The 25358-nt window shown below is 45.7% G+C and overlaps 1 protein-coding gene across 1 annotated transcript in view; it reads left to right on the forward strand.

The window, feature by feature from the left end:
• The window catches only part of LOC120994950 (ras-related protein Rab-44-like), a 148381-nt gene that overhangs the window by 22053 nt on the left and 100970 nt on the right, over window positions 1-25358 (forward strand). Inside the window, 1 exon segment of the mRNA XM_040423861.1 lies at window positions 1595-1706. Coding sequence (XP_040279795.1) covers window positions 1595-1706 — 112 coding nt within the window.

The raw sequence follows: 25358 nt of genomic DNA on the forward strand, positions 1-25358 counted from the left end.
GAGTCTAACACCTACGACCCCCCCCCCCACCCCCACATCTGAGAAGGCACCATCGCTCACTGTAGTGTCGCACCCTTCTCACAGCTTCCCTAGGGCATGTGACATCAGATTCATTGGTCACATGGCCTAGGCGCAGCTCAGCCCCATTGAAATTAATTGGGCTGAGCTGCAATACTAAGCAAAGCCACTATCAAATGGATGGTGCTGTGCTTGGTGAGCAAAGAGAAGGCTGCAGCACGACTGCAAGTGCCAGTGCCTTCTCAAACAGAGGAAAGGTCATCAGTAAAAATATCTCGAAAAACCCTTTTAAGTCCATGTTAGCCGTTATGGTTGTTCAAGATGTATCCATAGACATGTTCAATGTAAATGGGCAATGGATGAAAGATCTTTCTGGGTTCATTGTGTCAAATAAAGCTCTTTTGTCCACAAATGATCTTTCTTTGAACGAAAGATCCTTCATTCAACTATCGGGCAAAAGTCTCAAACATGGCTGACTTTTTTTCAAACGACACTAGTCTGATATTGATTGGCTAAAATTATCATCCTTTGTTAAATTTTACTCAATAAATTATCATTTTGATTGAAATCATTCATTTTGATCAAATTTAGACTAATGTGTAAGGGCTCATGCACACAAACATATTTTCTTTCCATGTCCGTTCCATTTTTTTTTTTTGCAGACCGTATGCCAAACCATTCCGTTTCCATATGTCTGTATGTCTGTTCTGCAAAAAAATAGAACATGTCCTATTATTGTCCACATTACGGATAAGGAGAGGACTGCTCTATTAGGGGCCAGCTGTTCTGTTCCGCAAAAAACTGAATGCACATGGACGTCATCTGTATTTTTTGTGGGTTCCGTTGTTTGTGGACTGCAAAATATATATGATCGTGTACATGAGTCCTAAGGATGTGTTCTTCGTTTATTAGATTAACTTTCTGCCTTCTTACCAAAACAATCCTGCCCTTAAAGGGATAGCTAAGCTGGAAAGAAATCATCCCATGACCATTGTTTTTTTCTGCATCCACATTTTTTGAGGATCAGATGTGTACACGTTCACTTCAATGGGGCCGCAAAAGATGCAGACAGCACACATCTGTATGTCTGTCCTGTGGCCCCCGCAAAAAGATAGAACATCTCCTATTTTTGTCTGTATTATGGACAAGGATAGGACGGTACTAAAATGGGCCAGACATAGATACATAGATATCCATAAATTATTACATAAAGCATATATACGGTAAGTGGCTGTCAGTTCCTGCTATGCAGCCTCTGACAAAGTGTATCTTTTGGGGTATTACATAATCCCTCCATTGGGTCTGAAGCAGGAACTGCAAGAGCACCAATAATATTCTGGCCTTCGGTTCACCATGGCAGGAAGCAGTGGGTAGTGCTATCTAATTGCAGCTTAAAGGGGAGGGAACCAGAAAAGGAACTAGAAGGATGTTTTAGGATCATCCAAAAATCACACAAGATGATGGAGAGATGGAGATGTACTGTTGTCATACAATACATGCATACACTGTGGTTATGCACAAGCCAATTCCAGGGGATGTCTCCAGGGATATTTTTCATGAGTTTTTTCTTTTTCAGAAAATCAGTGGCATCGTTTTCTGCGCTGTTGAAGACCTGGAAGATCTATTTGATGAACTAAATAAAGATGGGAAAGGATATGTTACTTATGAAGAATTCACTTCAGGACTGAGTATGTATAAAAATTTAGTAAACAAATGATAAAATTTGCTTAGCATCCCCAAAATATAATGCTTGTTGTTCTGTATGTTGGGGAACCATATGCCTATGCAGGGCGGCCTCCAGGGCACTTCTGGCGGTACAGCAGTCCGGACCCGGACCCACATTGTCAACCTCATTTACTGCAGCAAATACTAATGAAGCTGTGTGGTCTTTCCGTTTGACTTGGGTTGGGAGAGAGGCCCTTCTCCCACCACACAGACATTCACTAAATACATTATTTTAAAGGTCTCTGTTGGAAATTGAACCCCAGACCTTCTGCATGTGCAGCACGCCAGACCTGCAGGGTATAGCGAAGCGAGGTCACGGTTATAGGCAATCGAGGGTTGCTCACTGAATTGGAGAACCCTGGGCAGGCATGCAGCAGTGAAGGAGAGGTAGACACAGTTCCTCTGGGGCACACTCAGTATGTAGGGACCAGGCCTGATGGTGGATGAGGTGCCCTGGATGTTACAGGTATTTTGAGTGCCTGGGGCAAGGTCCCTGTTGGATTCGTGACGCCAGTGCCTGTAACGGTGGCACACCGATTTATAGGAGGAATAACTGAGTACTCAGTGGGTAAACCAAACGTTGCTTTACTTGGTGAACACAGTCCAACTTTGTACATACAGTTACAGTTGATAGTGATGATAATGCAGTCCCTTGAACAATACTTCACAAGCAGGTAGACTTTAAATAGTGGCAGGTATTAATCATGCAAGATACTTGGAGGGCACAACAGTTAATGCTTTGCAGTGCAATGCTGCTCTATTCCCTTCAGCTATTCTAGCTGGCTGGATCCCAAGGCCCGGATGCCTAAATGCTGGCTTTAATCCTTGGTATATAAATCCTCTCTCCAGTATTGGCGCTTGCTGTACTTTCTAGAACCTCTGCCCATCAGGGTACTTATCTGACTTGTATTATCCTTGCTTGGTTGGGAAGCTGCAGGTTTCTCCCAGGAGGTCCATTCCTACTACTGGGGTAGTCTTCTGAGCTAACTGAGACTCACTTGATCCGCAGGTAGGCTAGGATCCCTCTACTAGCCCCCTGGTAACAACTAGAAGCCTGGGCTGTCTAGCTGCATGTCAGGAGGAGGCCCTCAGCATATCACCGGCTGGTGCCTTCTAACTTGTCTCTGCAGACTCCTGACTCTGAACTCTGAACTAACTCTCCCTGTCTGGGCCTGGACATTTATACTAGGGGCTCCCTATCTCCCTCTAGTGTCTGGGATGTCTAACTACACCCAACTAGGCCTGCTATTGCATCATACAGGGAACATTGCATATAAAAACACATTAGAAGATATATTGATTGCACAATTACACATCACATTGCTGTCCCTTATGAGTAGGAGGAACGCGCACACCAATTGACCCTTGTGTAGTGCCCACGCCAATCTAGTGGGACACTACATACCACCACGCTATAACGTTGCCCGTCCTCGGAGCAACATGGAGGGGCCCTGCCCAGCTGGATACTGCACCTGAAAAAGAGAAAATAATGCAAAGCAGGAAAAATACATCTACATTTGCAGAAATACATTATATGCATAAAATCAGGCAGTTCCACTGGCTTAGGAACAAGTACTGGTGAAAAGGGGCGTCGCTCTCTTCTCTCAGGATAGTGTGAGGGAACAGGGGCGCTGACCTGGTGCAGCGTAGCATTATTACCAGGATAGTCCATAAGTGCAAAATGTCCATAAAAATGTATACAATTTAAAAGTTCTTGGAGGCTCAAGGAACAAGTATGAGTCCGTACCCAGGTTCATTTCTTATTTTGAGTAAGTGTCCTTCATCAGCAAAGTAAGGTAGCAAATCACAGAGGCTCAGGTACTTTTGAGTCTATCACTGGGCACATATCCTTAGAATCCAGTTGCACAATAGAATGACAGCACATAAAATAGCCCACATTTTTCAAATGGCATAATATAAAAACAAGTGCTGTAATACCCTTACTCAACCTGAAAAGGGGGTTAAAAGGGTTAAGGGTGCAACGTAGAAACAGGCACAACTTGGCACAATAAGGTAGCAGCAGGCAGGAGGTCCTGGAAACAAGATGGCTTTGCTGACATTTTTATTTCGGTGGGTGACCACCACCACTGAGCCGTGGGTAACTGGCAGCAGCAATAAAGGACCAAAACAAAGGACTCCTGTCCTGGGAGGGTTAAATTTTCGGAAAGTAATCCCTTGGCAAAAAAAACAAATCAAGGGCCTAGCAGGCTAATTCACAGGGGCATATCATAATCACCTGGTACTTCAGTGGTGCTCCCTGGCTCTGCTGGCAAATGAGGCCTGTAATAATCCTCCACGGGCGGATGTGCCCACAACACGGTGTTAGGGGGCAGCTGCAGCATGAAGGGACCCCTAATAAGTATTGGCCCCATAGGCCTAGGGGTGATAACAGTTGCTGACCGCACCGGTGCAGGGATAACAATCGCAGGTTGTGCTTGCCTAGGTACCGCCGCCGCAAGCGGTCCGGTGGGCTCTGCGCAGCAAGTCACAGGGTGAGAGGGCCTTCTTGAGGGCCTCAACGTAGCTGTGGTAGCAGAAGGTGGCCGACGGGTGGGGACAGGCACCCTTACCTCTTCCTTCTTAGGCGGCGTCTGGATCCTGGCGGTGGCAATTCTGCGTAACTCCCGCAACTTTTCCTCCAGACGGACGATCTGGTCATCCAGGCTCTCGGTCTCAGGATCGCTGTCCTCCGCCGTCGCCGCCGGCACTGGTACAGTAGATGGTGCATCGGACGCGGCCGCTGCAGGCTCCGGTGACGCATCAGGTCTCTTACCCTTCCGTATATTATCCAGGGTAACGCGGAGTCCTTTCAGATTCTCCATTTCTTGGATGGTCTTCTCCCGGCGAGGCAGCTCGGGGGATGGATAGGGACTCACCCATTTCTCCAACACGGTTGGCTGCCAGAAAACATTCGGGCCAATGAAAGAGCCCCGCTCTTGGAATGCGTGATGGGCCGGTTCTGGAGAGCGCTCTGGTTTGCGCTCGCAGCCAGAGTAGTCCTCATCTGCCTCCCAGTCCTCCGGTTCTTTCTTGGGACGGGTCACGGCAGTAGCATATGGGCCTCGCAGGCCCTCGGCAGGGGTGAATTCCACTTCCTCTCCCTCGCGGAGGTTATGCATATGTTCGGGGAGGTAACACCGCTTGACGGATCTCCGGTTCACGTATAAGTCTCTGCCGGTGGTATAGTCTTGTATGAAACCGTAGCCACGGTTCTTGTCAAAAGCCACAACCAACCCCTTTCTCCTTTCCAGGCGGGGTTGGGTGTCAGTGTGGCGCTCGTGAACGGTCTTTGCCAGTTCTTCGTAGAATATCTTTGACTTTGTATTTTTCTTTATGGCGGCCTCCCGGATCTCTGCCATCAATGCTGACCACTTGAACGAGGGCTGGAAGAAGTCTCTCCAGGAGCCATAGTAGGTCTCCGGTTGCGTCCTCGGTGGCGGGCAGGCGGGTCTCTCCGGTCCCGGAGAGTAGGCTGGTGGAGCGTCCTCGGGCTCTACACCAATACCATCCATCTTTACCAATTCAGGCGCGGACATCCCAACAGAGCAGTCTTCACTCTCCAACATGCTCGATCCTTCTCTGGAGAGTGACAGGGTGGCGCCAATAAGTTCAGACAGATCCTCCCATTGCACTGGGAGGCCGCCCCCCAGGTACTCCAGTATGGGGGAGGCGGAGTCCATTTCTGCAGACATGCAAATGTCCAGACAGGGCGGTGGCGCCGACATTGAGCCTTTTCCCGCTCTTTTCAGCAAAAAGGCGCCAACTTTTACCGCCAATTCAGGATGAAGATGACGCAGCAGTAAATTCAAGCAAGCTCAGCGGCCATCTTTAGCAAAAACGCTGTCTATTCACTGACAGCAAGCGGTGGCTTAAACAAGCAGCAAACAGTCCAGAAAACACTATCTTCACACCGCTAATGATGACAGTTCTTTGGCCCAGCAATTTAGAATAAAACAATAGGGCTTGGTCACTTTAAGGCAGTTTTTAGCACACAGTTTTATATCCGCAATGGCGCAGGAATGTTCCGTAAATCCTGTTCGTGACACCAATTTATGCAGCACGCCAGACCTGCAGGGTATAGCGAAGCGAGGTCACGGTTATAGGCAATCGAGGGTTGCTCACTGTATTGGAGAACCCTGGGCAGGCATGCAGCAGTGAAGGAGAGGTAGACACAGTTCCTCTGGGGCACACTCTGTTTGTAGGGACCAGGCCTGATGGTGGATGAGGTGCCCTGGATGTTACAGGTATTTTGAGTGCCTGGGGCAAGGTCCCTGTTGGATTCGTGACGCCAGTGCCTGTAACGGTGGCACACCGATTTATAGGAGGAATAACTGAGTACTCAGTGGGTAAACCAAACGTTGCTTTACTTGGTGAACACAGTCCAACTTTGTACATACAGTTACAGTTGATAGTGATGATAATGCAGTCCCTTGAACAATACTTCACAAGCAGGTAGACTTTAAATAGTGGCAGGTATTAATCATGCAAGATACTTGGAGGGCACAACAGTTAATGCTTTGCAGTGCAATGCTGCTCTATTCCCTTCAGCTATTCTAGCTGGCTGGATCCCAAGGCCCGGATGCCTAAATGCTGGCTTTAATCCTTGGTATATAAATCCTCTCTCCAGTATTGGCGCTTGCTGTACTTTCTAGAACCTCTGCCCATCAGGGTACTTATCTGACTTGTATTATCCTTGCTTGGTTGGGAAGCTGCAGGTTTCTCCCAGGAGGTCCATTCCTACTACTGGGGTAGTCTTCTGAGCTAACTGAGGCTCACTTGATCCGCAGGTAGGCTAGGATCCCTCTACTAGCCCCCTGGTAACAACTAGAAGCCTGGGCTGTCTAGCTGCATGTCAGGAGGAGGCCCTCAGCATATCACCGGCTGGTGCCTTCTAACTTGTCTCTGCAGACTCCTGACTCTGAACTCTGAACTAACTCTCCCTGTCTGGGCCTGGACATTTATACTAGGGGCTCCCTATCTCCCTCTAGTGTCTGGGATGTCTAACTACACCCAACTAGGCCTGCTATTGCATCATACAGGGAACATTGCATATAAAAACACATTAGAAGATATATTGATTGCACAATTACACATGACATTGCTGTCCCTTATGAGTAGGAGGAACGCGCACACCAATTGACCCTTGTGTAGTGCCCACGCCAATCTAGTGGGACACTACACATGGCAGGCAGCTTGTTTACCAGAAGACTACAGAACCACACTCGTATAAGCATTTTCTCCGTCTAAAAAGCTACTAAACCGCATTACTGTTTTCTTCAGAGGCATAATATTACATAAATAGTATTACTGTTTAGTATATATATATTTTTTTTTTACTTTTCAGCTTTTTACAGTAAAAGAAGAGCTGGAAAGTAAAAGTTAGGCCCCTTTCACACGGGCGAGTTTTCTACGCGGGTGAGGTGAACGCATTGCACCCGCACTGAATCCGGACCCATTCATTTATATGGGGCTGTGCACATGAGCGGTGATTTTCACGCATCACTTGTGCGTTGCGTGAAAATCGCAGCATGCTCTATATTGTGCCTTTTTAACCACCTCCGGACCGCCGAACGCAGCGACGCGTCCTGGAGGTGGTTGATTCATTCCGCCTGGACGCGCCGGCGCGTCCTCTCACGAGACGCGAGATTTCCTGTGAACGCGCGCACACAGGCGTGCGCGTTCACAGGATCGGAAGGTAAGCGAGTGGATCTCCAGCCTGCCAGCGGCGATCGTTCGCTGGCAGGCTGGAGATGTGATTTTTTTAACCCCTAACAGGTATATTAGACGCTGTTTTGATAACAACGTCTAATATACCTGCTACCTGGTCCTCTGGTGGTCCCTTTTGTTTGGATCGACCACCAGAGGACACAGATAGCTCAGCAATATGTAGCACCAAGCACCACACTACACTACACTACACCCCCCCCTGTCACTTATTAACCCCTTATTAGCCCCTGATCACCCCATATAGACTCCCTGATCACCCCCCTGTCATTGATTACCCCCCTGTCATTGATCACCCCCCTGTAAAGCTCCATTCAGACGTCCGCATGATTTTTACGGATCCACTGATAGATGGATCGGATCCGCAAAACGCATATGGACGTCTGAATGGAGCCTTACAGGGGCGTGATCAATGACTGTGGTGATCACCCCATATAGACTCCCTGATCACCCCCCTGTCATTGATTACCCCCCTATCATTGATCACCCCCCTGTAAAGCTCCATTCAGACGTCCGCATGATTTTTACGGATCCACTGATAGATGGATCGGATCCGCAAAACGCATACGGACGTCTGAATGGAGCCTTACAGGGGCGTGATCAATTACTGTGGTGATCACCCCATATAGACTCCCTGATCACCCCCATGTCATTGATTACCCCTCTGTCATTGATCACCCCCCTGTAAAGCTCCATTCAGACGTCCGCATGATTTTTATGGATCCACTGATAGATGGATCGGATCCGCAAAACGCATACGGACGTCTGAATGGAGCCTTACAGGGGCGTGATCAATGACTGTGGTGATCACCCCATATAGACTCCCTGATCACCCCCCTGTCATTGATTACCCCCCTGTCATTGATCACCCCCCTGTAAAGCTCCATTCAGACGTCCGCATGATTTTTACGGATCCACTGATAGATGGATCGGATCCGCAAAACGCATACGGACGTCTGAATGGAGCCTTACAGGGGCGTGATCAATGACTGTGGTGATCACCCGATATAGACTCCCTGATTACCCCCCTGTCATTGATCACCCCCCTGTAAAGCTCCATTCAGACGTCCGCATGATTTTTACGGATCCACTGATAGATGGAACGGATCCGCAAAACGCATATGGACGTCTGAATGGAGCCTTACAGGGGCGTGATCAATTACTGTGGTGATCACCCCATATAGACTCCCTGATCACCCCCCTGTCATTGATTACCCCCCTGTCATTGATCACACCCCTGTAAAGCTCCATTCAGACGTCCGCATGATTTTTCCGGATCCACTGATAGATGGATCGGATCCGCAAAACGCATACGGACGTCTGAATGGAGCCTTACAGGGGCGTGATCAATGACTGTGGTGATCACCCCATATAGACTCCCTGATCACCCCCATGTCATTGATTACCCCTCTGTCATTGATCACCCCCCTGTAAAGCTCCATTCAGACGTCCGCATGATTTTTACGGATCCACTGATAGATGGATCGGATCCGCAAAACGCATACGGACGTCTGAATGGAGCCTTACAGGGGCGTGATCAATGACTGTGGTGATCACCCCATATAGACTCCCTGATCACCCCCCTGTCATTGATTACCCCCCTGTCATTGATCACCCCCCTGTAAAGCTCCATTCAGACGTCCGCATGATTTTTACGGATCCACTGATAGATGGATCGGATCCGCAAAACGCATACGGACGTCTGAATGGAGCCTTACAGGGGCGTGATCAATGACTGTGGTGATCACCCCATATAGACTCCCTGATTACCCCCCTGTCATTGATCACCCCCCTGTAAAGCTCCATTCAGACGTCCGCATGATTTTTACGGATCCACTGATAGATGGATCGGATCCGCAAAACACATACAGGCATCTGAATGGAGCCTTACAGGGGGGGTGATCACCCCATATAGACTCCCTGATCACCCCCCTGTCATTGATCACCCCCCTGTCATTGATCACCCCCCTGTAAGGCTGCATTCAGATGTCCGTATGATTTTTATGGATCCACGGATACATGGATCGGATCCGCAAAACACATACGGACATCTGAATGGAGCCTTATAGGGGGGTGATCAATGACAGGGGGGTGATCACCCCATATAGACTCCCTGATCACCCCCCTGTCATTGATCACCCCCCTGTCATTGATCACCCCCCTGTAAGGCTCCATTCAGACATTTTTTTGGCCCAAGTTAGCGGAATTTTTTTTTTTTTCTTACAAAGTCTCATATTCCACTAAATTGTGTCAAAAAATAAAATCTCACATGAACTCACCATACCCCTCACGGAATCCAAATGCGTAAACATTTTTAGACATTTATATTCCAGACTTCTTCTCACGCTTTAGGGCCCCTAGAATGCCAGGGCAGTATAAATACCCCACATGTGACCCCATTTCGGAAAGAAGACACCCCCAGGTATTCCGTGAGGGTCATATTGAAAAAGATTGAAATTTTTGTCCCAAGTTAGCGGAAAGGGAGACTTTGTGAGAAAAAATAAAATAAAATCAATTTCCGCTAACTTGTGCCAAAAAAAAAAATTCTATGAACTCGCCATGCCCCTCATTGAATACCTTGGGGTGTCTTCTTTCCAAAATGGGGTCACATGTGGGGTATTTATACTGCCCTGGCATTCTAGGGGCCCTAAAGCGTAAGAAGAAGTCTGGGATCCAAATGTCTAAAAATGCCCTCATAAAAGGAATGTGGGCCCCTTTGCGCATCTAGGCTGCAAAAAAGTGTCACACATCTGGTATCGCCGGACTCCGGAGAAGTTGGGCAATGTTTTTTGGGGTGTCATTTTACATATACCCATGCTGGGTGAGATAAATATCTTGGTCAAATGCCAACTTTGTATAAAAAAATGGGAAAAGTTGTCTTTTGCCGAGATATTTCTCTCACCCAGCATGAGTATATGTAAAAAGACACCCCAAAACACATTGCCCAACTTCTCCTGAATACGGCGATACCACATGTGTGACACTTTTTTGCAGCCTAGGTGGGCAAAGGGGCCCACATTCCAAAGAGCACCTTTAGGATTCCACAGGTCATTTACCTACTTACCACACATTAGGGCCCCTGGAAAATGCCAGGGCAGTATAACTACCCCACAAGTGACCCCATTTTGGAAAGAAGACACCCGTATTCCGTGAGGGGCATGGAGAGTTCCTAGAATTTTATATTTTTTGTCACATTTTTTTATTTTTTCTTACAAAGTCTCATATTCCACTAACTTGTGACAAAAAATAAAAACTTCCATGAACTCACTATGCCCATCAGCGAATACCTTAGGGTGTCTTCTTTCCAAAATGGGGTCACTTGTGGGGTAGTTATACTGCCCTGGCATTCTAGGGGCCCAAATGTGTGGTAAGGAGTTTGAAATCAAATTCTGTAAAAAATGGCCGGTGAAATCCGAAAGGTGCTCTTTGGAATGTGGGCCCCTTTGCCCACCTAGGCTGCAAAAAAGTGTCACACATGTGGTATCTCCGTACTCGGGAGAAGTTGGGGAATGTGTTTTGGGGTGTCATTTTACATATACCCATGCTGGGTGAGAGAAATATCTTGGCAAAAGACAACTTTTCCCATTTTTTTATACAAAGTTGGCATTTGACCAAGATATTTATCTCACCCAGCATGGGTATATGTAAAATGACACCCCAAAACACATTCCCCAACTTCTCCTGAGTACGGAGATACCACATGTGTGACACTTTTTTACAGCCTAGGTGGGCAAAGGGGCCCACATTCCAAAGAGCACCTTTCGGATTTCACCGGCCATTTTTTACAGAATTTGATTTCAAACTCCTTACCACACATTTGGGCCCCTAGAATGCCAGGGCAGTATAACTACCCCACAAGTGACCCCATTTTGGAAAGAAGACACCCAAAGGTATTCGCTGATGGGCATAGTGAGTTCATAGAACTTTTTATTTTTTGTCACAAGTTAGTGGAATATGAGACTTTGTAAGAAAAAATAAATAAAAAATAAAAATCATCATTTTCCGCTAACTTGTGACAAAAAAGAAAAAGTTCTATGAACTCACTATGCACATCAGCGAATACCTTAAGGTGTCTACTTTCCGAAATGGGGTCATTTGTGGGGTGTTTGTACTGTCTGGCCATTGTAGAACCTCAGGAAACATGACAGGTGCTCAGAAAGTCAGAGATGCTTCAAAAAGCGGAAATTCACATTTTTGTACCATAGTTTGTAAACGCTATAACTTTTACCCAAACCATTTTTTTTTTACCCAAACCATTTTTTTTTTACCCAAACATTTTTTTTTTATCAAAGACATGTAGAACAATAAATTTAGAGCAAAATTTATATATGGATGTCGTTTTTTTTGCAAAATTTTACAACTGAAAGTGAAAAATTTCATTTTTTTGCAAAAAAAAATCGTTAAATTTCGATTAATAACAAAAAAAAGTAAAAATATCAGCAGCAATGAAATACCACCAAATGAAAGCTCTATTAGTGAGAAGAAAAGGAGGTAAAATTCATTTGGGTGGTAAGTTGCATGACCGAGCAATAAACGGTGAAAGTAGGGTAGGTCAGAAGTGTAAAAAGTGGCCTGGTCTTTAAGGGTGTTTAAGCTATAGGGGCTGAGGTGGTTAACGCAACGCAGGCCCCATAGAAGTGAATGGGGCTGCGTGAAAATCGCAAGCATCCGCAAGTAAGTGCGGATACGGTGCGATCTTCACGCATGGTTGCTAGGAGATGATCAGGATGGGGACCCGATCATTATTATTTTCCCTCATAACATGGTCAGAATGCTTAGTTAAATAGGGATGGAGGGGGTTAAAAAAAAATAATATATAATTAAACTCACCTCATCCACTTGTTCGCGCTGTCCGGCTTCTCTTCTGTCTTCTTCTTTGATGACTTGAGAGGAAAAGGACCTTTGGTGACGTCACTGCGCTCATCACATGGTCCATCACATGATCGATCTTCTGTGAAGAAGTCCAGGTTCGGGTCTGGGTACCAAACATGCCGATTTTTCTCACGCGCGTGCAAAACGCATTAAAACGCTTTGCACTCGTGCGGAAAAATAACGCATTTTCCCGCAACGCACCCGCTTCCTATCCGGCCCTCACACGCGTCGCGTGTGAAAGTGGCCTTACATTTTTTTCTACAAAGTTAATGTTACTAAAAAGATACCTACTATTAAATATCTAAAAAACTGTATTTACAGTAGTATCTCTGTAATCATAATAAGCAGTAAAAACAGTTTAATAAATGAATACATAATAAATAATAATCTTTATTTAATAATAAAAATGGCACAATAGTTTCCCCTTAATTTACACCATAATAAAAGTTGATAGTAATGAAAATCTTACTTATGTGTATGGCAAAATAATCTTATGCAAAAAAAAAAAAAGTTATGGCTGTTACGGCTATGAATGTGAGAAGGGCCAGGGGGGAAGTCACATGGTTTGTCTGTATGGGGCACGAAAATTCCGGATGTTAGCCCTAAGTATATGATTTAACTTGAAACCTACAATAGAATTCTATGCAGCCTTATCTTTTAAATTAGATTTTTATTGAGAAACAAAAAGCAATAACCACAGCAGTTATAGATCACTCTCATACAGTATATAGTTAAAGGGGTTGTCCGGGTTCAGAGCTGAACCCGGACATATCCCCATTTTCACCCAGGCAGCCCCCCTGACTTGAGCCCTGGCGCAGTTCATGCTCCGATGCTCTCCTTTACCCTGCTCTGAATCGCGCAGGGTAAAGGTATTTTCTCAAGTTTCGGTGACGAATCCGGCTCTCCTTATGGCTGCCAGATGAAGGCTTCTGCCCAGCAGTGAGCCCGGTGACGTCACCGGCACTGATGGGCGGGCTTTAGTGCTGCCCTCGCCTGTAAAATGGCTAGGGCAGCGCTAAAGCCAGCCCATCAGAGCCGGTGACATCATCAAACACACTGCAGGGGTATGTCCGGGTTCAGCTCTGAAACCGGACAACCCCTTTAAGGAAGTTACCTGGAGTGCCGCAGGCCTCAAGACTAGTAGTCCAAGAGGTAACTAAAAGAAAGGAGAATGAAGTACCGTACCGCTAGTCATCAATTTCTTAAGGTATAACAGTAGAATTTTTTTAAAGCATGTATGTATAAATATGAAAACAAATGGGTATAGAATATGCAAAAATGACTATGAACATGTGAAAAAACAATACCGGGGGGGGGGGGGGGGAGAGGATTTGGAAAAGAAAAGGGGTTCCTGAGATATAAATATTAATATGGTCATTACCTGCAACGTAGAGAGGAGTTTGGTTAGAAGGTAAAGATTAAAGGACCAGACTATTAAGATGTGTTGACTGGTGTCGACAGCAGGGAGAGCCTTTTCTCACTTCCAGTTAAAATAGAAACTACTTTTGGTGGAGCTATGCCTTAAAGGTGGTTTCCAGCTGGTACTTTTTTTTAGAACAACCAGAATGTTCATGCAGTACTTACCGTATGCTGCGAGTTCTTCGACCAGGTCCTGACCTGATGTGACTGCTTCTTTTCCTGTTCAGTTGCACTGACTTCAATGCAGCTGAACAGGAAAAGAAGTGGCCACATTTGGTCTGGGCCCAGGCAGAAGAGCCCACAGCCTGTGCAAGTGCAGCAAAGACAGTGGTGTTGGGTAAAAGAGGGAGGGTAAGAACCATTTGAAAAAGTTTCCCACCACAGTACCATGGGATATTTAGAGGAAATGATCAGTGAAGCTCTTTAAATTGTACTGTCATGCTGAAGCTTACACACCAGCAAAGTCTCTGAGTGGTTAATTGATGTTGTGATAGATGCATGGATGGATGGATGGATAGATAGATAGATAGATAGATAGATAGATAGATAGATAGATAGTCTGGTGTCTATTGTCAGCTTAAGACTATATTCACACGACAGTAAAGAAAAAAACAGCCATTAACAGCCATTTTTCTAGCCTATTTAGCATCTGTGTTTCACAAATTTGTTACCTTTTTCCTGCCCGACTAAGCATTTTTAACTGCCCCTTTTCATCCACTCACCATCTGCTTTTAATGGCTACTAAAAAAACAACAATTTCAATCAGCTAGGAAAAGGGATGAGTGAACCTGTCGAGATTTGGTTTGGTCCCTATACACCTAATTTTTAAAAAATTTCTGTTCGGAACCAAATCCATTCAGGCCAAACCAAATTGGCTCCAATTGCTGTGGAAATTGGTATATAACACTCGTTAGTCTTATAGGATTCAGAATTTTTTGGAAAACATGTTATCTCTTTTCACTTATTTTTTTATAAATTTTTATTTCTTCTTTCCCCTCCAACCTCCCTAAGCTCTTGAATGCAATGACAGGAATAGTAAATTACATATTTGATGGCATTAATGAACAGCATCGTCACATGTGTTATGCTAGTTCATATTGCAAAGCTTCCAAAAATTGTTCCCTATCGGGGGCAAATGGTATTTAAGCACACATGGTGTTATGGGAAAGAAGGGGATTGTTAGGGAATAGAGTTGAGCGGACACCTGGATGTTCGGGTTCAACGAGTTCGGCCGAACTTGAAAAAAAAGTTCGGGTTCGGGACCCGAACTTGACCCCGAACCCGAACCCCATTGAAGTCAATGGGGACCCGAATTTTTGGGCACTAAAATTGCTCTAAAATAGTCCTGGAAAGGGTGGTGTAGGTTGACATGGCGGTGTAGGTGGAAGCGGCGGTAAAGGAGGAATAGGTAGCTAACACTAATTTGTGTTATTTTTTATTTTTAAATTGGGGTATCCCCCAAAATATTGGGACATATAACAAAATAAAACAAAGAATAAGTGCACTTGAGTACAAGAATGGATGGTTGAGGCTGGTATAAATGTCTATTCTGCACAAGGTACGGACAAGTCCTGTGGGATCCATGCCTGGTTCATTTTAATAAATGTAAGCTTGTCCACATTGGCTGCGGCCTGTGATAATGCTCTCTGCCGTGCTAAACCCACGTTCACACTATACACTGGCTGCAGGGCAGGTCAGCACCTCCAAGGCTGACAAAGCTTTTCGACATTTTGGCCATGCTAATCCTGCCTTCTCAGGTGCTGGCGGTGCCCCAGCTGCGTTGGCGACCTCTTCCTCCTCCTCTGCCTTCGCCTTGTGCTTCCACTGTGCCCCCGCTGTCAGGTGGGAATGCCATCATCAGCGTGCGCTTGTAGTCGTGCATCTTCCGTTCAGTAACAGATGTTTTCACTAAATTTAGTTCCCTGTCAGCAATGTAGAGCAGGGGTTCATTCACGGCAAAAGGGGGTTCATGTCACCCAGCAATAGAACAGAGGATTTTGAGAGATTTAGGCCCCTGTAACCCAGGCACAGCAGGGGTTCATTCACGGCAAAAGGGGGATCTTGTCACCCAGCAATAGAACAGAGGATTTTGAGAGATTTAGGCCACTGTAACCCAGGCACAGCAGGGGTTCATTCACAACAAAAGTGGGTTCTTGTCACCCAGCAATAGAACAGAGGATTTTGAGAGATTTAGGCCCCTGTCACCCAGGCACAGCAGGGGTTCAATCACGGCAAAAGGGGGTTCATGTCACCCAGCAATAGAACAGAGGATTTTGAGAGATTTAGGCCCCTGTCACCCAGGCACAGCAGGGGTTCATTCACAGCAAAAGGGGGTTCATGTCATCCAGCAATACAACAGAGGATTTTGAGAGATTTAGGCCCCTGTCACCCAGGCACAGCAGGGGTTCATTCACGGCAAAAGTGGGTTCTTGTCACCCAGCAATAGAACAGACAATTTTGAGAGATTTAGGCCACTGTCACCCAGGCACACCAGGGGTTCATTCACGGCAAAAGTGGGTTCTTGTCACCCAGCAATAGAACAGAGGATTTTAAGAGATTTAGGCCCCTGTCACCCAGGCACAGCAGGGGTTCATTCATGGCAAAAGGGGGTTTATGTCACCCAGCAATACAACAGAGGATTTTGAGAGATTTAGGCCCCTGTCACCCATGCACAGCCGGGGTTCATTCACGGCAAAAGTGGGTTCTTGTCACCCAGCAATAGAACAGACGATTTTGAGAGATTTAGGCCACTGTCACCCAGGCACACCAGGGGTTCATTCACGGCAAAAGTGGGTTCTTGTCACCCAGCAATAGAACAGAGGATTTTGAGAGATTTAGGCCCCTGTCACCCAGGCACAGCAGGGGTTCATTCACGGCAAAAGGGGGTTCTTGTCACCCAGCAATAGAACAGACGATTTTGAGAGATTTAGGCCCCTGTCACCCAGGCACAGCAGGGGTTTGTATACACCAAAAATGGTAAAATGTCACCCGACAATTGAAAATACGAATTTTTTCAATTTAGGGCTCTAAAATAGTCCTTGAAAAGGCTAGAGGGATGTAAAAGGCAGTAAAATGTGCTTAAGAGCATGGCAACTGCTCTGCAAACAAATGTGGATAGGGAAATAACTTAAAATAAAATAACTAAAAATTACAAATTATTAACCTGCAACTCAGAGAAGGAGGTGGATATGGAGTCGGAGGTTGAGGAGGCGGTGAATGTGGTGTTGTAGGTGGAGGCAGTAATAAAGGAGGAGAAGGTAGCCAACAATGTTTTTTTATTTTTATTTATTGGGGTAGGTAGCCCCCAAAATATTGGGACAAATAAAAAAAAGAAAACAAAGAATCATTGCACTTGACTTGAGTACAAGAATGTATGTTTGATGGTGGTATAAATGTCTATTCTGCACAAGGTACAGACAAGTCTTGTGGGATCCAAGCCTGGTTCATTTTAATGAACGTGAGCTTGTCCACATTGGCTGTGGACAGGCGGCTGCGCTTGTCTGTGATGACGCCCCCTGCAGTGCTAAACACACGTTCAGATAATACACTGGCTGCAGGGCAGGCTAGCACCTCCAAGGCGTAAAGAGCAAGCTCTGGCCATGTGGACAATTTGGAGACCCAGAAGTTGAAGGGGGCAGACCCGTCATTCAGTACGTGTAGGCGTGTGCACACATACTGCTACACCAGGTTGGTGAAATGCTGCCTCCTGCTAAGACGTTCCAGCTGGTGGTGCTGGTTGTTGTGGCGTGCTGACAAAGCTTTTCCACATTTCGGCCATGCTAACCCTGCCTTCTGAGGTGCTGGCAGTGCCCCAGCTGCGTTGGCAACCTCTTCCTCGTCCTCTACCTTCTCCTTGTGCTTCCACTGTGCCCCCGCTGTCAGGTGGGAATGCCACCAGCAGCGCGTCTACCAGCGTGCGCTTGTACTCGCGCATCTTACGATCACGCTCCAGTGATGGAATTAAGGACGGTACGTTGTCCTTGTAACGGGGATCCAGCAGCGTGGCCACCCAGTAATCAGCACAAGTTAGAATGTGGGCAACTCTGCGGTCGTTGCGGAGACACTGCAGCATGTAATTGCTCATGTGTGCCAGGCTGCCCAGAGGCAACGAAAAGCAGTCCTCTGTGGGAGGTGTATCGTCTGTGTCCTCTGTATCCCCCCATCCACGCACCAGTGATGGTCATTTGCTGGTCTGGGTGCCACCCTGCTGTGAACATGGTTCCTCCTCCTGCATCTCCTCCTTTTTATCCTCCACCTCCTCATCCTCCAGAACTGTGCCCTGGCTGGACAATTGTGTACCTTGGGTTTTTGGGTGCAGGAACCCACCCTCGGAGCCACTTGGGAATGACTGGCCGGAAACCGTACGAAATGATCCCTCTTCCTCCTCCTCCTCCTGTGCCACATCCTCTTCCATCATCGCCAGGAGCGTTTTTTCAAGGAGGCATAGAAGTGGTATAGTAACGCTGAGAATGGCGTTATCGGCACTGGCCATGTTGGTGGAGTACTTGAAACAGCGCAACAAGGAACACAGGTCTTGCATGGAGGCCCAGTCATTGGTGGTGAAGTGGTGCTGTTCCGCTGAGCGACTTACCCGTGCGTGCTGCAGCTGAAACTCCACTATCGCCTGCTGCTTCTCGCACAGTCTGGCCAGCATGTGCAAGGTGGAGTTCCACCTTGTGGGCACGTCGCATATGAGGCGGTGAGCGGAAAGGACGAAGTTACGCTGCAGCGCTGACAGGCGAGCAGCAGCAGGGTGAGAACGCCGAAAGCGCGCACAGACGACCCGCACTTTATGCAGCAGCTCTGACATGTCGGGGTAATTTTTAAGGAATCTCTGCACCACCAAATTCAGCACATGCGCCAGGCAAGGGATGTGCGTCAAACCGGCTAGTCCCAGAGCTGCTACGAGATTTCGCCCATTATCGCACAGCACCAGGCCAGGCTTGAGGCTGACTGGCACAAACCACTCATTCAACCACTCACTTGTTTAAGGCCCGTCCACAGCTCCTGCGCGGTGTGGGGTTTGTCCCCCAAACAGATAAGTTTTAAAACTGCCTGCTGTCGTTTACCCCTGGCTGTGCTGAAGTTGGTGGTGAAGGTGTTACGCTGACCGGATGAGGAGCTGGTAGAGGATGAGGAAGCAGAGTAGGAGGAGGAAGCAACAGGAGGCAAACTGAAGCGCCCTGCAATCCTCGGTGGTGGAAGGACATGCGCCAAACTGCTATCCGCCTCAGGCCCAGCCGCCACTGCATTTACCCAGTGTGCTGTTATGGAGATATAACGGCCCTGACCGTGCTTACTGGTCCACGTATCCGTAGTCAGGTGCACCTTGCCACAGATGGCGTTGCGCAGTGCACACCTGATTTTGTCCCCTACTTGGTTGTGAAGGGAAGGGATGGCTCGCCTTGAAAAGTAGTGGCGGCTGGGCACGACGTACTGTGGGACAGCCACCGCCATAAGGCCTTTAAAACTATCCGTCTCCACCAGACGGAATGACAGCATTTCAAAAGCCAGTAATTTAGAAATGCTTGCATTCAGGGCTAGGGATCGCGGGTGGGTAGGGGGGTGCTTCCTCTTCCTCTCCAGCGTTTGGGATATGGACAGCTGAACGCTTCCGTGGGACATTGTGGAGATGTTTGGTGACCCAGGTGTTGGTGTTGCTGGCAGATCCTCTGTTTGCGGGGTGCCAGGTGGCACTGTCACTCCAGAGGTGGATGAAGAGGAAGCAGGAGGAGCCAGAGACCTTTCTTGGTTTTTGAGGTGTCTACTCCACTGCAGCTCGTGCTTTGCACTTAAATGCCTGGTCATGCAGGTTGTGCTCAGGTTGAGAACATTTATGCCTCGCTTCAGGCTCTGATTGCACAGCGTGCAAACCACTCGTGTCTTGTCGTCAGCACATTGTCTGAAGATCTGCCACGCCAGGGAACTCCTTGGAGCTGGCTTTGGTGTGCTTGGTTCCTTGCTGCGGTGGGCAGTAGGAGGCGTACTGTCTAGAGGACGGCCGCTCCGCTTTTGCACCCTGCTCCCTCTTCTGCTGTGTTGGTGGCTCTGTTCAACCACCGCCTCTTCCTCCAAACTACATAGGTCACTCGCATGACCTTGATTCTCCACATCATCTTCCACCCAAACTTCACCCCTGACTTCCTTGTCGGTCTGCACACTTTCGAAAACCCTAGCAGTTGGCACCTGTGTTTCGTCATCATCCGAGACATGCTGCGATGGTCCTCCCATGTACTCATCTTGAAAAATAAGTGGTTGGGCATCGGTGCACTCAATCTCTTCCACTTCTGGGGCAGGGCTAGATGGATGGCCTTGGGAAACCCTGCTAACAGAGTCATCAAAAAGCAGAAGAGACTGCTGCCTGACTTGGGGCTCAGACTGCTTGGCTGATTTGCAAGGGGGTGAGGTGAAAGACTAATGGACATCGGCTGCAGGTGCCAACTGTGGTCTTTCAGCATGAGACTGGTTGGGAGACAATGTGAAGGAACTGGATCCACTGTCAGCAACCCAATCTACTATTGCCTGTACTTGTTCAGGCCTCGCCATTTGTAGAGCAGCATTAGGCCCGACCAAATACCGCTGCAGGTTTTGTCACCTACTCGCACCTGAGGAAGGAATTTCACTTGTGCGTGTAGCTGGCACAGATCGACTACGTCCTCTCCCTGCAACAGGAGCTCCACCAGCAGCACCACGACCTGGGCCACGTCCCTTATTTGATGCTCTCCTCATATTTTTTAAATTTAGAATCTTGCCCTAAATGGGTGTTTAATTAATAGTAGAATAGAACGACAGTATGTAAAGGGTGTATCTCACACGGCCTGAACCAGACTAGGCCTCAATAAAATATTTTTTTGCCCAAAATGGCTGTATTTCAAATGCCAAATTCAAAGCCCTGTATGTAGAGGTAGTATCTCAGAGGGCCTGAACCTCTGTAGGCCTTCAGTAAATATATCTTTGCACAAAATGGCTGTATTTCAAATGGCTGTATTTCAAATGGCTGAATCAAACCCCTGTATGTATAGGGGGGATCTCACACGCCCTGAATCAGTGTAGGCCTGAAGAAAATATATCTTTGCACAAAATGGCTGTATTTCAAATGGCTGTATTAAAATGCCTAATTCAAACCCCTGTATGTATAGGGGGGATCACACACGCCCTGAATCAGTGTAGGCCTGAAGTAAATATATCTTTGCACAAAATGGCTGTATTTCAAATGGCTGTATTTCAAATGGCTGAATCAAACCCCTGTATGTATAGGGGGGATCTCACACGCCCTGAATCAGTGTAGGCCTGAAGTAAATATATCTTTGCACAAAAAGGCTGTATTTCAAATGGCTGTATTTCAAATGCTTAATTCAAACCCCTGTATGTATAGGGGGGATCACATACGCCCTGAATCAGTGTAGGCCTGAAGTAATAATTTCTTTGCACAAAATGGCTGTATTTCAAATGGCTGTATTTCAAATGGCTGAATCAAACCCCTGTATGTATAGAGGGGATCACACACGCCCTGAATCAGTGTAGGCCTGAAGTAAATATATCTTTGCAAAAAAAGGCTGTATTTCAAATGGCTGTATTTCAAATGCCTAATTCAAACCCCTGTATGTATAGGGGGGATCTCACACGGTCTGAACCTGTGTAGGCCTGAAGTAAATATATCTTTGCACAAAAAGGCTGTATTTCAAATGGCTGTATTTCAAATGCCTAATTCAAACCCCTGTATGTATAGGGGATATCACACACGCTCTGAATCAGTGTAGGCCTGAAGTAAATATATCTTTGCACAAAAAGGCTGTATTTTAAATGGCTATATTTCATATGTCTAATTCAAACCCCTGTATGTATAGGGGGGACTCACACGCCCTGAATCAGTGTAGGCCTGAAATAAAGATTTATTTCCACAAAATGGCTGTATTTCAAATGACTGTATTTCAAATGGCTGAATCAAACCCCTGTATGTATAGGGGGGATCTCACACGCCCTGAATCAGTGTAGGCCTGAAGTAAATATATCTTTGCACAAAAAGGCTGTATTTCAAATGGCTATATTTCAAATGCCTAATTCAAACCCCTGTCTGTAGAGGTGGTATCTCACAGGGTCTTAACCTCTGTAGGCCTGAATTCAATATTGGTGCACCAAATGGCAGTATTTAAAATCTCTGAATGTAACCCAAATGTATGAAGGGTGTATCTCACAATGACATCTACATCAAAGGCTGCCAACTAAATTTTTTGTGCCCAAACGACTGTTTGTTTAACAACTGAATTTGACAGCAGTATATAAGCCTGTAATTTCACGCGTGCTGATGCTGCGAGGCCTGAAAATAGTGTTTTTTTGTCAAAAATGTGTGTTTTTCAAACCCCAGAAAATGATGGGTGTATTTCTAGCTTAAATTGGACACTGACTAATACAGATGTTGTAGATTGCCCAAAAAGACTTTTTTTGCTAACAGAATATGAATTCTGTATATATTAAACTTTTTTATTTATTTAACAACTTTATTGGTATATAAAACAAATACACAAAGAAGAGAGTTGGAGTACACACTCAATATAGTTAATACCTTTTTTTTCCCCTCTTTCTTCCCCCAACCCAACCCAATCCTCCCCTCCCCCCACCCCAGCCCTGTGATGCGTCCGCCCTCCCCTCCCTCCCCCCAGCCCCCACCTTCAGAGGAAAGAGAGGAATAGGAGACAGGAGGAGAGGGAGAGAGAAAAAAATAATAATAATAATAAAATAAATAAATAAAAAGTTTTTTTGTGAGAAAAATTACAATCAATCAGATCTTCCAGCCATCCCATATCTTAATCCACTTGTCATCTACATCTCTCTGCCTATAAAGGATCTGTTCATAATTTCTTACCTTATTAACTAGATTTATCCAGGTGTTTAACTCTGGACTATGACGAGCAAACCAGCTCCGGCTGATCAAGATTCTAGCTAATAAAAGTATTCTAGCTAAAAGGATCTTTTGATATTTGTGGCTGCTTATTATGGAGAGATCGTTCAGCAAGAACTATTGTGGCTCAAAGGGGATCCGTATTTTCAGTTAGTAAATAAGAAAATTGTTGATGCCCTTCCAATATTCTCTAAGTTCTGGACAAGTCCAGATCATATGCAAGTAATCCGCACCTACGGTATCACATCTAGGGCACTTGGAGGTATCTCATAACCCGCATTTGTTTAGCCATATAGGGGTAACATATAATCTATGATAGATATTAAACTGCACTAAAACATGGTTGAAGTTATGGGATAGTGAGCCTAAATTAGTAAAAATGTTCCCCCACCCTTCTAATTGTATACTTGGACAATCCAACTCCCAGGCCTTTTGTCCTGGCGATTGTGTATCACAAAACCGTGCCTTAAGTAATAATTTATATATATTTGTAGTCTTCATTCTTAAAGGTGTCATCCCTATCCAATCGTTTAAAAAACAGGAACTATCTATATCCAATAGTGATTTATCATCCAAACTAAATAGTGCCGACCGCAACTGAAGATACCTAAACCAAGAGAGGTTTTCTACAATATGTGATAAATCCATAAACAACTTAATCTCTCTATCCTTAACTACTTGTGAAATATAAAGAATCCTATTCTTTTGCCAAAATTTATCCATTGCTATACCATCTAAAATCTGTAGGTGGACATTATGCCAAAGAGGCGTGAATATAAGTGAACCCTTTACCCCCAACCATATTCTAGTAGTAGCCCACATTTTAGAAAGTAATTTTGTCGTCTCTTTATAGTCCTGATCTTGACTAATCAATAGTCCAGATTCCAAAAGAGTAAATGTGTTATTATATGAATAACTCCCTACTAGGCTCCTTAAAAGTGCACTGTTTTTCCATTCATAACACATCCATAACTGAGCAGCAATAAAGTAACCTTTGAAGTAGGGGAGATTTAAACCCCCACACTCCAATGGTTTATATAGATATTCCAATTTTAGCCTCACTCGTTTTCTTCCCCAGACTAGATCATTGATTATTCTTTCCATGAGTTTAAAGTATTTATCTTCTATCCAAATAGGTGTATTCCTGAGAACATACAGGAATTGCGGTAGAATCACCATCTTGACTAGTGAGACTCGGTCGGCTCTAGATAGGGGGAGTTTCAACCAAATCCCTATTTTTGCTCTAGTTTTCGTTATTAATGGGATCAGGTTGAGTTGGACAAAGTTTTCAACCTTGGGCGATATCATGATGCCCCAGTATTGAAGAGTGTCAACAACATCCAACTGGGTTACCAAGGCCTCCTTATAGGGTAACGGGTCTATTGGCATCAAACTGGTCTTTGACCAGTTTATGTGAAGACCAGATACCTCACCAAATAATTTAATCATTCGAATAATTCTTGGGAGAGTTATTTCCATGTGGTCTATAAAAAAAAGAACATCATCCGCATATAAGGAGATACGATCTTCCACTCCTAATGTTCCAAATCCTTTAATTTGATCATCCTGCCTAATGGCCAGAGCTAGGGGCTCAATGTAAATGTCAAATAACAGTGGAGATAGTGAACAGCCCTGGCGAGTACCTCTGTTTAGATCAAAGCTAGTAGTCAGGATCCCATTAAGACTCAGCTTCGCCGTAGGGGATCTGTACAGTAATTTAAGGATGTTTATGAATCTCTCCCCAAAGCCCATCCTGGCCAGAACCCTCCACAGGAAACTGCACTCCACCCTGTCAAAGGCCTTGGAGGCATCCAGTGACAGGATGGAGCGGGCGGCCCCCCCATGGGCCTGTATATTGACAAAGAGCCGATGAAGATTGTGAAGCCATTCTGGTCCGGGTGGACAATGGAGGGAATGACCCTAGAGAGCCTTGTGGCCAAAATCCTTGCCAGGAGCTTTACATCTGCATTAAGCAGTGAAATCAGTCTATAAGATCCCAGGTCTGTGGGATCCTTGCCTTTTTTTGGAATTAATGTTATTACAGCTTCCATCATTGAGTCTGGCAGTTTACCATCCTCCACCGATTCAGCAAAGACCCCCAACAATCTAGGAAGAATAATCTTCCTATATTTACTGTAAAATTCATATGGGAGTCCGTCTGAACCGGGGGTGGAGTTACCCGAGCATAATTTAATTGCCCCTTCAAGTTCCTGAATGGAGAAGTCTACTTCAAGTGTTTTCTTTTGGGCAACGGTAATAATTGGGAAAACAATGCCATCGAGATAGATTTCATCTGTAATCTTACATTCAGCTTTGTAAAGATCTTAAAGGTAATCCAAAAAAGCTTTTTCTATAGAATTTTGTCCATTAACCATCCTACCGTTGGCCAATCGGATATTATCTATGTATTTTTTGGATTCCTGGCTCGAAATCACTCTAGATAGAAGTTTTCCGGGTCGCCCTGATATTTTTGACCTTTAAAAAATAGACTTTGTTGGGCCTTCTCCAACAAGAAGTTGGAGTATGCTTGTGTAGTCTTCTGCATATTTTCCTCTGTCTTATTTATATAGAAGGATTGTGTAGCTGAGGACGCTAGTTCTTCTAAGTTTTTCAGTTTTTTCACATACTCCTTTCTCAGGTTTGCAATATTACTGACCATTATTCCCCTCATATAGGCCTTAAAGGTATCCCATACCACCTG

This window comes from Bufo bufo, chromosome 3 (assembly GCF_905171765.1).
Source record: "Bufo bufo chromosome 3, aBufBuf1.1, whole genome shotgun sequence".
NCBI classification, from domain to species: domain Eukaryota; kingdom Metazoa; phylum Chordata; class Amphibia; order Anura; family Bufonidae; genus Bufo; species Bufo bufo.